The 17,703-nt window shown below is 34.0% G+C and overlaps 1 protein-coding gene across 1 annotated transcript in view; it reads left to right on the top strand.

The window, feature by feature from the left end:
- Nucleotides 1–17,703, top strand: part of LOC147078816 (uncharacterized) — a 330,196-nt gene that overhangs the window by 310,200 nt on the left and 2,293 nt on the right. The window contains exons 7-14 of the mRNA XM_085949694.1: nucleotides 4,919–5,047; nucleotides 6,107–6,275; nucleotides 8,140–8,309; nucleotides 9,424–9,591; nucleotides 10,946–11,139; nucleotides 13,050–13,215; nucleotides 17,282–17,418; nucleotides 17,596–17,701. Of these exons, the coding sequence (XP_085805820.1) occupies nucleotides 4,919–5,047; nucleotides 6,107–6,275; nucleotides 8,140–8,309; nucleotides 9,424–9,591; nucleotides 10,946–11,139; nucleotides 13,050–13,215; nucleotides 17,282–17,418; nucleotides 17,596–17,701 (1,239 nt within the window). The remainder of the gene's footprint in view (nucleotides 1–4,918; nucleotides 5,048–6,106; nucleotides 6,276–8,139; nucleotides 8,310–9,423; nucleotides 9,592–10,945; nucleotides 11,140–13,049; nucleotides 13,216–17,281; nucleotides 17,419–17,595; nucleotides 17,702–17,703) is intronic.

The following is a 17,703-nucleotide window of genomic DNA, read 5'->3' as shown; positions in this document are numbered from 1 at the left end:
TGAGGATAGCGCTCTAAATACTTTCATGCTAGGAATCCATCCTCAAACGTCTATGGTAGTTCGATTGTCTAAACCAACAACATTAACAGAAGCAGCAAACGTGGCTATAGACGAGGATAAGATTTTAAACGATTTCAAAGGTATGCACATAAACTCTAAAAATAATTATCATAATCAGTCGCATCATTTCAATTACAATAATCAAAACATAAATCAGTTCAAAACTTTAGTAAATAAAGTGTGCAGATATTGCAAAAAATCGGGACACTTAATCGAAGAGTGCAGAAAACGACAGTACAATAATCGTTTTAAAAATAATTCGAATCCTTCTCAGCTTCAAACTAATCAAACAAATCCAGATTTTAAACGATTTCAAAGGTATGCACATAAACTCTGAAAATAATTATCATAATCAGTCGCATCATTTCAATTACAATAATCAAAACATAAATCAGTTCAAAACTTTAGTAAATAAAGTGTGCAGATATTGCAAAAAATCGGGACACTTAATCGAAGAGTGCAGAAAACGACAGTACAATAATCGTTTTAAAAATAATTCGAATCCTTCTCAGCTTCAAACTAATCAAACAAATCCAAATGTTTCTTTCGATCAATCTCCGCAAAATTCGCAATATTCACAAAATTCTCAAAATTATCAACTCCCAGCACTCCAGGAGACCTGCCTCCTCCCGGTACGTGCGAAGCATTCAGGCAGAATATTTTCATTAGAACCAAATACATCGTATGTTGAATTTCCATATACAGAAAAAAAAAATCTAAAATTATTGATTGATACTGGCGCCGACATCTCATTAGTAAAAATAAGTTCCCTAGATGGAAACGAACTTGTTAATGAAACTGAACTCGTCACGCTCAAAGGTATCGATAACTCTTCGAATCCAGTAAAAACTATCGGAACAGTTAATTTGACATTTCCTTTAAAATATAAGCAACTTCATCATACTATTCACGTCATTTCAAACCATGTCACTAATATTCCTTTCGACGGATTACTAGGTCATGACTTTTTCGTCAATAATAATGCAAAGATTGACTACGAAAGAAATACATTACATATTCACGATGAAATTATTCCTATATTCAATAAAATCAATCCTATTTATACTTTAAAGCCTAGATCCAAAACCCTTATAGAATTAGTTGTTCAAAATCCTGAAATTAACGAAGGTGTAATACCAAATATCCAAATACTTCCAGACGTATACTTATCACGTACTCTTGCAAAGGTACTTCCAGGAAATAAAGTATATGCCACAATCGTCAACAGCAGTATTAAGTCAGTCAATATCTTATCAAATAAAATAACTCTCGAACCATTTAATAAACACGAAAGTTTCGTTGATTTTACAAACTCAAATACTAACGCTTTGTCTCAAATTGACAATCAAAGCACTGTTCTCATAAATAATTCTTCAGCGTGTAATCCTTCATATTCATACAATGACTTCATCGAGAAACAAAATGAAAATGTCAATGTCAACTTGAATGAAACCGATGAATCTCTTACAAATCAAAAACAATCGATTGCACACTGTATTTCGAATGATAAATTAATGTCCAAGGAAATAGCTTCAGAAATAAGTACGATAACTAACCCTAATCACAATGAAATTCCACAAATACTTAAAAAATATCATGAGTCTCCCATAAGAGAACATTCCGGATATCACAGAACCTTAAATCGCGTACGTCTAAAATACAAATGGACGAATATGAAAAAAGACATCAAAGATTACATTAAACAATGTGAATCTTGTCAGAAAAATAAAATCTCTCGAAATAACCTTAAACAGAACTTAAGAACAGTTAAAATCGGCGATAAAATATATTTAACCAATAACGCCTCTAAAATAAATAAATCAAAAAAAAATTATCTCCTAATTTCCAAGGACCTTACGAAATTGTCAAGGTTAACAGTCCGTTAAATGTTACAATTAAGGTTCAGAATAAGTTAGTTAAGGTTCACACAAATAGAATTAAGCAAGCTAATTTAGATCCCTCACAATAAATAATCTCATTCAAAGGATTATGTTATTATTTACTTTATTATAATATGTACTAATATTAAGAATTTTATTGTTTTTCTAAATGTAAAAAAAATATATATATATATATATATACCTGTATGTAATATGACTTCAATTGTTCTAAATCTATTTGTCACACATCACAATCTATTGTTCACAACAAAATCTATTTTCGAAAACCAATGTATTAATATGATTAAAATTTCTTTTAACCAAACTCATGGTAAAAATTGTGTACCATAAGTTTATTCTTTTGAAGGGAGGTGTTATGTGCCATTCAAATTTGTACCGTTAGTTTGTCAACCAGCGGGTTCGACCGACTGAAACATGTTACATCTTGTTAGTTTCTTAAGTTTTTTTGCATCATATTTATTGTTTCCTTCCTAGAAGTATTTCAGAATAACAACACACTCTACAGCTGGACGTCTCACAAGAAAGACGCATTGTGTACCTTGTAATATTCAACTTTTTATTAAAACTTCAGTAATAATAATTGTATGTGATTTTGTGTTATAAATCGGAATAAAAGAAAACGTTAAATATAATTAATAATATCTTTTAATAAAACCAACCCATAACATAAGTATTAAAATTTTTGTCAAGTTATGTAAATGAAATCATCATTTTATCGAATAAATAATTATCATTAAGCAAATGAGTCATGACTATAATATGCTTTTAATTGACATGTCGAATTTTGAATTAAAATTTATTTTCTGTTAATGGAATAAGATGAGTGTCTAATATGTTATTTTTCCTAATCATTGAGTGTATCATAAATAAATAATTAATTAATTTATTTTTTAATTAATAATATAAATACCTCAGAATACTAAATTTCTACTAAAAGTAGGTATGCCGGGTTAGTATCTTATGTTGACCTACCATGACATTCATACATATTTTCAAGGTTGCTTGAGGTTACGAAGGTTATTTTTACGTAAAAATAAAAAGATGCATATATTTATAAAATACAGTCGAACTTGGTTATTGCGATCACGGAAATAGCGAGATCTCGGATGTAATGAGGAAACATTTGTTAACATTTTAGCTTATGATTTTCTCCATACGTTTATTCACTTTTATAACGAGCTACTTCTCGGGTTATACTGAGCAAAACTGTTAATGAGTCGATCGTTTAAAAACAACATTTTCGACCCTAAACAATAAAATCCGATTGGGAAGTTAACTAGACCGATGCCGCCGGGATCGGATTACGTTTATGACATTAGTTAAGTGTCTCAGTACCTAATTGGTGTTTTCGCCGACAATATTGAAAAAGTATCCACGCATATGGTTGAAATTTCATGTAAAAAATCCAAGCTTTGTGAAGTCAGTAGGTACTTAGCAGCGCCGGTGGCTCAAAACTTCATTACAACAAACAACTTCTTTTGTAGTTTATGAATGCCATGCTTGTTTCGGGGATTTTTATGTTGGTTTTCAGATTTTTTTATGTTCTATGCTTAAATACAACGTGGTGCGAAAAATGTTATATAACGAGTAATACTTATAACGAGCAAATTCAGTCGGTCCCATCTTCCTAGTATTAACCAAGTTCGACTGTATATAACACTCATTACATTATAATACATTGTTCCACGATCACATAAAGTTTCATAAATGAAACTACATTTTGTATTGTTAAAAGATGTTATTATAGATCCACCAGTATAAGTTGTCCGCTGAGTGAGGGCGCCGCATGCTAATATTTGACATATTATTATCATTCAATACTTTTTATACTGTGATGAGCTTAGTTCTAAATTCGCACACTAGATGATTTATGATTGTATATCTATAAACTGAACCATATTGTTGGAGACTTTGAAGTACAGAAGAACCTAGGTCCTAGATTATCTGGATTATACAAAACAAATAATTTTAACAGAAAAGACCCACAGACTCCTGCTATTTGATTTGATCGATGAATCTCAGATGTTTTAAAATATAAGAAGAAGTCATCGGTGAGATTTCTAAGCGACTAATAATTGTTTGCGTTAATTTTTTTTTGGCAACAGAAGGCACTGTATATATTACGGGATTGATAATAATTTAAAAGCATAAAATAAACCAATATATTATGTCAGGAATGATGATTTAAGGTGAAGCTTGCAATCTGAGATTTTTTTTTGATAATTTACAATTTCAACTGTATTAATTAATAAATATGTATCTGAAAACATTAAAAAGAAAAATATCTTTTATTTTAAGTTAAAGATAAACTTAGAATTGTAAAAAATGTAACAAAATGTGAATTTATTGAATCGGACCGCACCCTATTATTACATATATTTTATGGTCATATTTATTATTAAAATTTAGTTTATTACGTTTTCTAAGCATCATCTAAGAGATTTTTGACTAATTCATAGTCTTAATATTTTTTCTATACAAATTTTATTTATGTATGGTCCCAATATTGAAGCTTGATTTGATATAAATAAAAAGGATTTCAAGTTATACACATTTATATTTTTTATAAAAATCGATGTTTTTTAAAATAGATAGAAAAAATATTAAAACTATGAATTAGTCAAAAATCTCTTACGTGATGCTTAGAAAACTTAATAAACTAAATTTTAATAATAAATATGATCATAAAATATATATACTTAATAATAGGGTGCGGTCCGATTCAACAAATTCACATTTTATTAAATTTTTTACAATTGCAAGTTTATCTTTGATTTAAAATAAAAAATATTTTTCTTTTCAATGTTTTCAGATACATATTTATTAATTAATATAGTTGAAATTGTAGATTATCAAAAAAAAATCTCAAATTCCAAGCTTCGTATTTTTCCGCTAGGTGCCTCTTTAAAAAAGGCTCAGTAAAGACTTCACCTTAATAGTTGTTTTCCTTTTTTCAGCACTATAGAGGCAGTCTGAAGTCGTTGAATACGGGTATAGTCACTCTGTTGAACTACGGAAAGCATGTCCCGCCGGCAGTCTCACATGTCACACTGGCCCATGAAATCGGTCACAACTTTGGTTCACCGGTAAGCACCCAGATTAATGCAATTTACATAATGGCCTGGTTGGTAGAGCGGCCATCTCTGAATTTGTAGATCTTGAGTTTTGCGTCTAGACACAAAACAGATGTTTTTTTTTCAATATATATTTGATCCAGTGCAAGAAGACAATCGGTAAGATGCATGGCTAACAATCCCCGTAAAAATATGTTAATATAACCTCCACTCCACGAAATCCATATGCTCCGCTCATCGCCTGTTCGCCACATGGTAATTTACTTTTTACTTTATAGAGACATGTATTTTATTAAAGTATCCAATTTTCTCTCTATGAAGCTATTAGTTTCAATGTTGGTAACCTCCATTTTTACTTTTTTAATATTTTTCTTGATTCTGAATTTGTAACTACTTTGCCAATCCTATGTGTGTATGTATATTCATAAATATCAAATCCAGCTTCGTTTGTTAGTTAAATAAAGTTAAATCAGAGGTTGATTGCAAAGACGTTTATATTCATCAGCTGCCATTTTTTATATACTATGACAAACTTTAAACATGATTTTCTATTAATTTTAATGACTTTAACGAGATATTATTTCGCTTTTTCTAATTGTTTACGATAAAGCATACCACAGAAGCGTAAAGTTTGATAGTTTTGACAGAAAATATAACATAGTTAGAGCGACGCCGAGTAAGGGAAAACGATGCAATAAGCTTTATGTAAGAGCAGTGGATAATAATAATGGTGACAATTGTTAAATCTACCTTATGTAATTCGTGCGCAGTTGAAGAATTCGCAGTCTGCGCAATTTCAAGGTTAAGTTGTTCCACTACCTGTAATATATTTACAAAATGAAAATATTCTATTTGCAATCCTAAATTTGCTTGATAATTTTTTTGCAATTATCTCATAATGGAAGAATATGGAGGCAACCGACTTTGAAACTAATAACTTCATAATTATGCAGTACTTTTTGTTGAAATATTGGATTAATATTTCGATTTCCAGTACCGGGTCAATCTGTCCCTGGCTATATAGGTATCGGTTACCGTATAAAATTATTGATATGTCATGTTTTTATTCAGCACGATCCCGACGTATGCACGCCCGGCGGGGAGGACGGTAACTTCATAATGTTTGCCCGGGCTACTAGCGGAGACAAAAAGAACAACAACCACTTCTCGCCGTGCTCGCTCAAAAGCATCAACCCCGTCCTGAATAACAAGGCGCGTTCCAGCAAAGGGTGCTTCACGGGTAAGCATACTGCTAACTGCCACTGAAGTCCACAAAATAATGGCACCGGGTCTGCTGTAGTATAATATTTATTTAGGTAACGTCTTTGACCATGTTTGAAGAATTGAAAGAATAGACTACAGTTTGAAGATCATCATTAACGGGTTCAGTTTCCATTGTGAATTAGCATGTTGTTAGCCTACTAATAAAATATTAATAGGTATCCAAATGTTAAAAAATAATATTACAATATTGCTAGTAATAAACGAAAAGTGTTTTTCATACAGAAATAGTTTACAAAGTAATTTAAGCCAATTCCAAGAATCGACAAAGCTTAACATATGGTGCAACGTACTATTTTTTTTTCATAATGGACGAATCGTCATATGAATACGTGTATTAATTAAGGCGCTAAGTACCAAAATAATAAAAACTGACATTTTTATAGAAAAATGTTCTACATACCAACGCCAATAACTTCAACTATAGTCTAAGTGCTTCAAGCAAATCAAAAAATACAGCAAAATAATTAAACCTGTCGACGTTGTAAGTCCGTTGGCGTGTTTTATTTATAATGGTGTAAGTAGCACTGCAGTGGTTAATGGCATTCAATATAAAATAGCTGACGATGGTGTGTTGATACTTTTGAGTTCTTAATACCTAAAATTATAGAAGCTGCCGTGATTGCTTCACACTGTAAAACTACATTTTTCAAAAGGTCTGCTTCATGAAATTTTACTGCAATGACTCGGTATTTTGTAACTACAGGCAATACTACTTTTTGGTACTTAGAGCCTTATTTAATATACGTATTCATATGACGGTTCCAATTAGTGCTAAAGGCATGCTAAAAGTTACCGTGATTTCAATCAATCTATACTCCGTACTTGCGGACAATATAATTTGTTTTTTTTTCTCATTGGCTCTACAATCTGCTTTGGATCTTAGCCCCCCAACACTGAACACATGTAACATATACTTTGAAAAAACTAAATAAGCTCACGTAGGAACGTGCTTGATCACGGCTCGCTCCATTTGTCTCTCTAGCAACACTATCACAGTATATTATATTAGTCGCTTTGCAAGCTATTGTCGAGATATTTGCAATTTTGAATTTTATTATTATTATATTAGATATTTTTTTTATTTTAACACCAGATGTTAACACCGGTTTCCATACATTTTAAACACGTGAATTACGATCGGAGTAATCCATAGATTTCATTGAAATTATAAAGATGTCACTATTGATTAATAAATTATATGCTCGCACTGTGACATATATCTATACCTAATTTAAATACACACAATAAATTGATATGCCTTATGCTTATAATATTACTATCTTGGCCCTCACAAATAATGAAACGGGCCCCCACGCTAGGATCTTTGTCAGCCCCCCCCCCCCCCCTCCTACCTATCGCTAATGTTAAAGGCAGTGTGACGCCCTACATTTGCTTTTTCCAAATGATACTCATGGTAAAATGATGGGTACCTATTTATTTAGTGTATTTTTTAGTACTTGAATCCACTTGAATTATGGAGTTGTCGAGTATTGACACACAATTAAAAATTGCATCGCATCATCACATAGTTTAAAATATTAACATTATTAAAGTAAAATACTTTTAATCATTGATATTACGCGACTTTTTTTTACTAAAATTTGTGATTTGTGTGTCTCACTTATCTGGTCGACTCGCCACGCCGGGCCCCCAAGCTAGAGGCCCCCTCCAGCCCCCTCCTTGTGGGGGCCATGATTACTATACTAATTGCATATCATGGCTTTATTTACAAATCAAAGTGATTGTTTACTATAGCCGTTTGTAGCCGAATAGAGAATTAGTGTCAGATGTTTTTAACAAAATATTTGTTTACTGTTCAGAGCCTCAATTGTCCCTGTGCGGAAACGGAGTCGTGGAGGCAGGAGAGGAGTGCGACTGCGGGTGGGAGGGAGATTGCCGCGAGCCGTGTTGCTACCCGCAGAGGAGACACCCTCCGCCTGGAGAGACGCCTTGCCGCCTCACTCCCACCAGCATCTGCAGTCCATCACAGGTATGTATTTAACTTTGTATATCAGACACGCACTAATTTTTAACTGATAAGAATACTTACTCGATGATTTCAGCATTATTTGGAGTCCAGCACAAGATACACAGGTTCTATCAATAGCGAGGGGTGGAGGTAGTGTGTTAAAATTCGACATAAATATTGCACATTAAACTTTGTCAGTCATACTTATTTGTTTTTTATTAAACTAAGAATACAATTTACAGATGGTGCTGGTAAGTTTTTAAAATTCAATTAAACCTTGCCTAAACCAAGAAGCCATAATAGTTTAGGTATGCTATGGGCATACACACAAAAATACTGCACACTTTTTCAGTCATATTTATTTGATTTCGTTGAATTAAGAATACATAATACAGATGGTGTTGGTTAGTTTTTTTATATTCATTAAACCCTGCTCACCAAACCATAATTGATAAAAAAGATTCTTCTATCTATAAAATATCTAGTATTATTGTATGATTTAATGGCATAATTTTAGATATTTTATATGAATATTTTTTGACTATTTAACTAACATTACCTACACATTATAGTCTTTAGTTCAAAGAAAACAAACACGTTTGACTAACAAAGTTTAGTGTGCATTATTTATGTCAGGTCTTCACAGCCTACCACCACCCTTCGCCACTGGGTTCTATCAATAAGTAGCAACAAGCGGCAGTGTTAAAAGGTGCCCTTTAAGCGCCGGCTAGACGCTCTTGCTTTACAACAAGCTTACCTGGGCAAACCGGTTTGTATTGGGAAGCCCGTGTGTATGGACGGGAAAACTGTAGCTCGTGTAAACCGAAAAGCGCTGTAAAAGTGGTTTGCACAAACTATACCGCGCAGGCAAGTCGCTGCCGTCTAGCCGGCGCTTTACTCAAGCATTCGCATGATATAGGGCCGTTCGGAAGTTTATCACTGTTTAAACGTGATCACTCCACAGAGAAAGTCACCTATCCTTTCCCTGGTCTTTTGTCACATTTTACTGAGAATTGTATGATTTGTTTTTTATTACGTAAGATGTTAAGGCTTTGACCATGTAGAAAGTATCCATGCGTAACCAATTAAATGTCTGTTGTTAACCCATCCTTAAATTGCTGAAATTCATTTCCAGGGTCCGTGTTGCACACCGCAGTGTTCTCTGCGGTTTGGAGAGCAATGCAGATCAGACAACGGATGCCGGGACTCATCTCACTGCGATGGAAGGAGACCGCACTGTCCACCAAGTGCCAGTAAACCCAATCGAACGGTCTGCGACGACGGATTCGTCTGCTATATGGGAGTGAGTGAAAACACTTATATACCAGTGTTGACCATAACGCCATCTGTGTAATAATTTATCAACTAATCTGTTCTAGTTACCTCACACTTAGCAGCCGAAGAGCCACCAGGCATGATTTTAATTTGTGGTTGGGTGCATTTATTAACAACAAATACGTAGGTATTTATTCCGCAAGGTTGTCCAGACTGTCGAATATTTTTATTCATAAAGGATTTGACAAATACAACGAACACCTACCTATCAAGTCTGGCATCATGTTACTTTTCTTCAAAACATTGCAGTGGAGATTGCCTTGTCATTCGTCTTCAGCTGGTCCTATTCATTGAATTAAAATTAAAGCATTTTTCAAAATACAATTAAATGCTAACGTGGATAAGCTGCTTTATCTTAGTTGACCCTGGTAAATACATCTCGGGGCACAACTGTAAAGTTAGCTACAAATGAATTTTCAATGTGAAATGACACAGCTGATTTAATTATTAGCTTTAGTAACCATGTCTTCGGCTTCACTTTCACACATTATTTAGGCTCTATCCTCATGGAAAAAGGTTTTTTTCAGCATCTTTAGTAGATAATATTTTTTTCAGTTCAGATTATCGGAGCAATCATAATGGATGCTAAATTATTATACAGTCGAACTTGGTTATTACGAGGAAGATGGGACCGACTGAATTTGCTCGTTATAAGCGTTACTCGTTATATCAGAGAATAGGTATTTTTAAATGAGCGGTCACATAACACAAAAAGTCGCAATTCAAACAAAAATACGCAATTAGAATTTTTCCCCGAAACAAGCATGGCATTCATAAACTACAAAAGACAAGTGACTTCACAAACCTTGGATTTTTTACATGCAATTTCGACCATATGCGTGTATACTTTTTCAATATTGTCAGCGAAAACACCAATTAAGTAGGTATTTAGACACTTAACTAATGTCATAAACCTAATCCGATTCCGGCGGCATCCTGTCCGGTCGGATTTTATTGCATGGGGTCGAAATGTTTTTAAACGATCGACACATTAACAGTTTTAAGAAAAATTTTGACCGTATTTTAGCTCAGTATAACCGATAAGTAGCTCGTTATAAAAGTGAATAAATGTATGGAGAAAATCATAAACTAAATTGTCAACGAATGTTTCCTCGTTATATCCGAGATCTCGCTATATCCGTGATCGTAATAACCGAGCTCGACTGTATGTTAACGTTGAAAACGACTCTCTAGCTAAGGATGCAGAATAAAAGAATGTGAAGAATCAGCAGATGTATTAATCGTTGAATTTTTTCCAAAATAGACTTAAGTCATGATGCCGGTTTGCATATAGCATTAAATTGTGTTATTGTTTACGTCAGGAATGTACGGGTTCGATCTGCCTTGCGTATGGTCTGGAGTCGTGCCAGTGCGCGTCGGAACGGGCATGCGAGCTGTGCTGCAAGATGCCGGGAGCGGGCAACCCGTGCCGCTCCTCCTTCCAGTGGAATCATCTGCCTTACGACGTGCCTGATCTCTTCGCCAAGCCTGGAACTCCCTGCAATGATTATAATGGGTCAGTTTGAATACTAAGCTTATTATCACCGGCAAAAGAAACTATCTTCCATAATGCTGCTTGTGGCTGAATATTGTGATAAATTTCTTGTACCTTGGGGAGGCCTTTCGATTGTCTTATATCTCTCAAGTACAACTAGATTATCCATTCATCCAGCAACCATCCTATCTGCGAGCTATCTGCCCGGTCTATCGTGCATTGATATAGCCATATCAAATAAGTCACTTCAGTTTAAATAATGACTATGTCAAGTTCATTTGATAATTCATTTTGACTGATTTGGTCTTAGTCATAAGTAAGTTGAGGCATTCAGCATTCGAGTGCCGCTTCTTCATCTGATCCTCAACTATAACTGACTTGAGTCTTTCTTCAGGTCAATTTATTCAACGTGACATCATTATTACATACTGATGAAATTGTAGTTGTTTATTCACTCTCGTTGAGGTTATCATTTTGTCATTGGTTTATAATAAAACCTCTTTTTTTTTTAGTTATTACACACAACTACTAATTTCTGATTTTTGGATAGGCACACATTATACAATACACATATTATATTTTGAACTGCAATCTTATTATATAACGAAATAAATTTAATTAGTTTTACATCACTTGCGGATGTACAGTTGCACTGACTGTTTGGTGACGTGCGTTTTTATTATCGCCTGAGACAGTTAGTTTTATTTTCTGCCGAACGTACGACTTATAGGGTATCCATGGAAATAAGCCGAACCGAATGGTTTATGACGGTCTCACCTTACGCCGAAACCGTTTATTGCCGTAATAAAACTTGTCGAGTGTTCATGCACTTATCTGCGGATTTGTATATACGGGTGCCGCCGTGTTCCATTATGCTCCATTCAAATAACGGTGTTTGTACATGCGCGTCTATTTGAAACAAGTATTCCTTATATTAAAACAGAAAAATATTTTTTCTCTATGGTCAGTTTTTGATGTCTATGGGCACTTAACTGTCAAATAAATGACAATTTTTCACATTTTGCCGCTAGATATCCCTAGTGGTCCATATATTTTGAACTCGCTATTGCATTTACTTTCATATTATTTTTTTTATTTTTCGATTAATACTACATTATGGCCGGATAATCCGAATGCCGAATAAACGTTATTGAATAAATAATCATTACAATATAAACAAATGAAAGTAAATGGTTATCGTGATAGTATACCTACCTACCATATAATTATTATGCATAAATCGATTCCAGCATAATCATGTGAATTGAGTTGTTCAAAATATTATATTACTTGTATTTATTTGATTTCATGAATCTGCGTCTGATGTGTATTTACTAACGAGACTCTTAAATTTGAAAGCGTCGCCGCTTTTACGAAATTTGCGGCATTGTAGATTAGCTTTATCTACGAAAGCAAAGTTTAGTACCTATAAATAATGCATTCATGATTGAATAAAATGAAGCACCAATTATAGAATCAATTGTAAAATAGATAGTACCATTAGACAATAATCAAAATAATACACTGAATCATAATGAAATACGGAAGAAAACAAGTACCTATGACAATTATCAACAAACGCGGGCTGTCAGCTGCGATCTGTCAAAAATGGACTCTGCCGAATTTAGCAATCGGTTCGCTAAACTTATGGTAGAGGGGCATTAGGTGTTCGGGTTCGGCGAGATGCTTATGTACTAAATTTGGATGAACGCAATTATACGGGCGTATTATATATCTGGCGTAAAATCGCATTCGAAAATTTTGGATGAACACCCTATTATATTGGGGCCATTATAATTATAGATCATTTTAACTCAGTCATTTGCAAACAAAATCTTTATATTGATTAGATAATTGGGTTGGTCTCAAAAATATTTACATACTCGATGGCTAGTACAGAGACATAATTATGTGTGATATATGATTTCCAGATACTGCGATGTCTTCCAGAAATGTCGCGAAGTAGATCCTTCAGGACCTCTGGCGACACTTAGAAAACTCCTTCTATCAGAAGAAAGTCTGAGTAGCTTTAAGAAGTGGATCTTGGATCACTGGTACGCAGTGGCCCTCATCATTCTGGCAGTTATTGGAATACTGGTAAGATATTCTACTGCTTCTCCGATTCCAATGATTTATTATCAAATAGATACGATAAACATCATAATAAATCAGTTAGCCGATTCTATTGTTTATGGGTCATTTGCGTGTGCTTAATGGCCCACATGCTCGTCGTAGGTCAAAATTGAGTTTTTATTGTATTGTACTCCCTACTTTAATTATAGTTTGTCAATTTATGGCTACGGCTGTATGTTGTAGCTTAACCACTGGGGAATGACAAAAGAAATGGCGTATTTCAAAAAAACACTACCTTATTCTTAGGTCAATAATTATTATAAAGCAATCATTATTCATAAGATGTTTATCACACTTGAATGGTCAAAGACATATCTTATAATGAGTATCTTTAGAATTATCTTCAAATGTGTTAATATTGCCGATTTTTGAATAATAAAATGCCTAATTCTTGTCAAATTTGGGATCACAGAGATTATCAATATAATTTTTTATCGTGAATATTTTACTAAAATTATCTCGTCATAAATTATACTAATGGTTTTATAAATGCGTTTAAAAATTAATAAACGTAAAAAATCTTAACACCACTGCACATTCATGTACCGAAATATGACTATATTCTAAGACATTAGAGCGAGAGGTTTAAAAGAATACAATTTTATGTAACAAAAATACTTTATGCAGTCATCAAATGTTTAAAATAAATATAAAGGATAATAACGCTTCAAAATTATATAAATAGATTATCTACAACGTTTAAGGAGTGTCCAGGATCATTGTTTGAAAATACAATAAAAACTCAATTTTGACCTACGACGAGCATGTCCCCCCTTAATGTTGCCCACAAAATATAAACAAAATTTTCAATAAATAGTATAGCTGCATTTAGACTCGGAGTTTTTAGTGGTGTTCACTTTTTGTTTACACTCGCAAAACTCTTTGCCGGCTCTCACATCTAAACTCGCCTCGTCTGCCGCACAGCCATAAATCAAACCTTCTAGGAACGTCGATGTTGCATATGAAGACTGCGCACATAAGTACCTAGCGACAGTCGCACGTAACCTCTCGAAACGTGGATATATTAGGATGCGGCGACTGGCGAGCCAGTATAGGAATGACCAATTTGCATGTGTGCAGTTCTGGCAGCTTCGACTCGCAGCCCGAGACGCATGCAATTTGTTGCTAGCAGCACTAGATGTTTTTTTTTTCACACTAAAAAGTCACATTCTACCAATGTGCGGAGCTCCATTTGGCAACATGTGTTTTGTGAATAACGATATGTATTCGACACGTTGCAGACGAGACAAGTTTTGATGAACGATCCGGCTTAAGTAGATTCAGAGGAAGCATATTCGTAAATTTACACCAATTCTACATTGTAACATCGTAGATTATCTCCCAGTCAATTATTGAAAACTGAAATGACTATTGACTAATATACTAATTTTTTAATTTAATATTACATAACAATGTATGTAAAATAGAATTCTATGCTGTAAATATTATCTCGATTAGTTAATTTGAACCTATCATCTTAAAACCGGACGGCCGAAATTGAGAAGGCTAGACTGAGCCACATAAGATTTAAGAATGCTTGGTCAAAGCAACTGGAGAGTGTCGGCGGTGGATCGTCCAGGATGTAGGAAGTTTTTGAAGGAGGCCTTGACCCGCCAAGGGTTGTAGTATCATAAATGATGATGACGATCATGTTACAACTGAAAAATTATTGAAGAAATAGCTCTGCTAAAGAGTACCAATGAAATTATAACTATACGTTTTGAAGTGTCTGTTATTTCTTATAATATTTGTCATTAATGGTGTAAAAATAATTAATATCAAAGATGAAATCATCAATAATTTATGATATATTTATTTCTATTATTATTTACGCTTTCGTGTTTAATTTTTATTATTCTTTCTGGATGTCAGTGTAAGTTCTGTCGAAAGCCAAACGATGACGACTCGGAGAGTATTGTATCTTACACTCGTAAGTGATCAGACTGGACATAAGTTCACCACTTTCCATGTACCGCTAGTCTTTCCATAGTACCGTGACATTAACGATGGTGTAAACCAACCGTTTTTGTATCAATTAAAATGGTAGTTATTTTGTAGAAAAATCTATTGAGTCTAAAGCTGATATTAATTGTATTCCCTCTATTATTGGACAGTGTTTTTATTGTACACATTATCATAGTAAAATGTTCCCAGCATAAATAATATTTTATTAGATTATTCAACACGCTTTGTAGGTGTTTGGAATAGCTGCGGTTTCTTCTCATTTTGTATCGTAATCTTTATTTAATTGTGTATTTGGAACACACTAGAAACACCAACACACTTTCCAGTACAACTTTATGTTTTAAAGCTTGACATTTGTTATTTTATAAAATGTCAATTTGATATCCACTACATATAAAATTGTTTTACAACAGTGAATTCCAAGTAATAATATATATCCACATCCACGCTGAATCTCTACAATTATATTTTCAGTTAAAGTACGTAATATGTTGTTAAATCCTTCTCTAAAAAATAGCTATTTTATTGCTTCTAAGACAAATCCATTATGTATCGTGAGGATTTTTTTTACTGTAGTAATTTTAATAGCTCTATAAAAGTGTCATACGCACAGTCGTTGCATACGAGTGCGAGTCATGGACGCTAAATATGAAAGCAGCTGAAATGGTGGACTGCTTTGATAAAAAGATCCTGAGGCATCAGAATTAGGTACAACACGGAACTATACCGCTTATACCAAGATTCAAAACTCTCCACCTTCAAAAAACTCCAAAGGCTAAACTGGGCAGGCCATGTCCAGCGCATGCCTGAGTCACGGATACCGAAGAAGATCCTCAAAGGAAACCCAGGGGGGAAAAGGCCAGTGGGAAAGCCATGCACACGATGGGGTGATAACATTACTAAAGATGCCAACCAGCTGCTAAAAATCAGGAACTGGAAAAGACGTACAAAGGACCGTTCCGGCTGGAGGACGGCGGTGGAGGAGGCCAGGGTTCGACTTGAGCTGTAGCGCCATCGAAGAAGAATTTTAATAGCTGATTTTGGCAAAATTCATGAATTCAAGACTGAAAACCTAACCTAACCTAACAAATAATCCAGTATATCGACTATTTTCAAAACATATTAGCTGCTGGCTTCCTGTAAAGTGTAAGCTGACAAGAACCATGTTTTATTTAAACATGAATTTTATGTCAGTACTATAGGAGCCAAAGAGGTTGGACGGTCTTTAATATACAGCCATATATTTCTGATACAACGTTTCACGGTGAAGTGTGATACGGCGAAATGCATACGTACAAGTTTCCGGACACGATATGTGATACCAGATAAGGAATGATGAAATTCGAATTTTAAATGATTTTGATGTGTATTTTAATGGCGTATAGTAGAAATTGGCATAAACCTTTTCTACTATACGTAGCCTAAATAATAATATATGAAAGTAATACTGAAAAAAGGACTCGTAAACCAAAGATTAAATTAACTGTAGGTCATTTCCCGTTGCGAATTATTCATTTGCAGCAAATTTCACACTTATCACCTGCGACTGTCAAAATTTACGATCATTTCAACACCATTTTAGGTTTTAAGCAGTCAGTTTCATGAAAGTTTCATTAAATGTCCACCTATTTCCAAGATAAAATCTGAAACTTGCATTTGATACGAATGGATGTTATTGTTTTATTAATTTCTACCTAATGACCATTTCTATGATGATTTACTGGAACCAAAACATGTAACTATGTTATCTATTATCACCCTATAAAAGACAGACAGCGTCAATTATTGTAGCCAGAAGATTTAGAATATTTACATGAACAATCACAAAATTTGCATATGTCATACATGTATTACCGAAACGTCGATTGCCAAAAATAAATATTAACAATATTGTCAAGTTTCAATGCTCCAATTTACAAAATATTAACTTTATGGCAACCAACTTTACTACACTACAAATGTTTTAGAATTATGACCGAGTGCTATAATACTACTAGTTCCTAAGGCTCTCTCTAGTATAGTCCTAGGTCTAAGGGCATATACTTATATTGAATGTAATTTGCAGGTGGGCAGTACTCGTCTCCTGGGCAAGAAGTCGGATGGAAAGCTGAAGAGTGTGACAATAATGCACAGCTCAACGACGGAGACTGTTCGCTTACCGGAACACTGTCCCGACGGAGTGATAGTTCACACAGCAGTCAGGTAATAATTTAACTGCCACCGTCTAATATAAACTTTCAGTTCTTTCGAGTTTGAAAATAAAAAATTCTTAGTTTTGTTTATTCAAATGTAAATAATTACAATATGTGTATTTATGACAATTTTTATATAGGGTAAAGTCAATATGCATTTCATGTAAAATATGTTTTTCTCGTTTAGATCAAAAGTTCCATTGAAGAAGAAAGTGGCACTCAAGAGTCGAGTCCATCGGAAGACAAAGGAGAAGAACCGAGAACCTGACCATGCCGCCAAAAACAAGAAGAGGGT

The sequence above is a fragment of the Rhyacophila brunnea genome, unplaced genomic scaffold, assembly GCF_057557595.1.
Source record: "Rhyacophila brunnea isolate RB1 unplaced genomic scaffold, BYU_Rbru_1.0 scaffold_10, whole genome shotgun sequence".
NCBI classification, from domain to species: Eukaryota; Metazoa; Arthropoda; class Insecta; order Trichoptera; family Rhyacophilidae; genus Rhyacophila; species Rhyacophila brunnea.
This window is presented reverse-complemented; position numbering and strand designations above follow the sequence as displayed.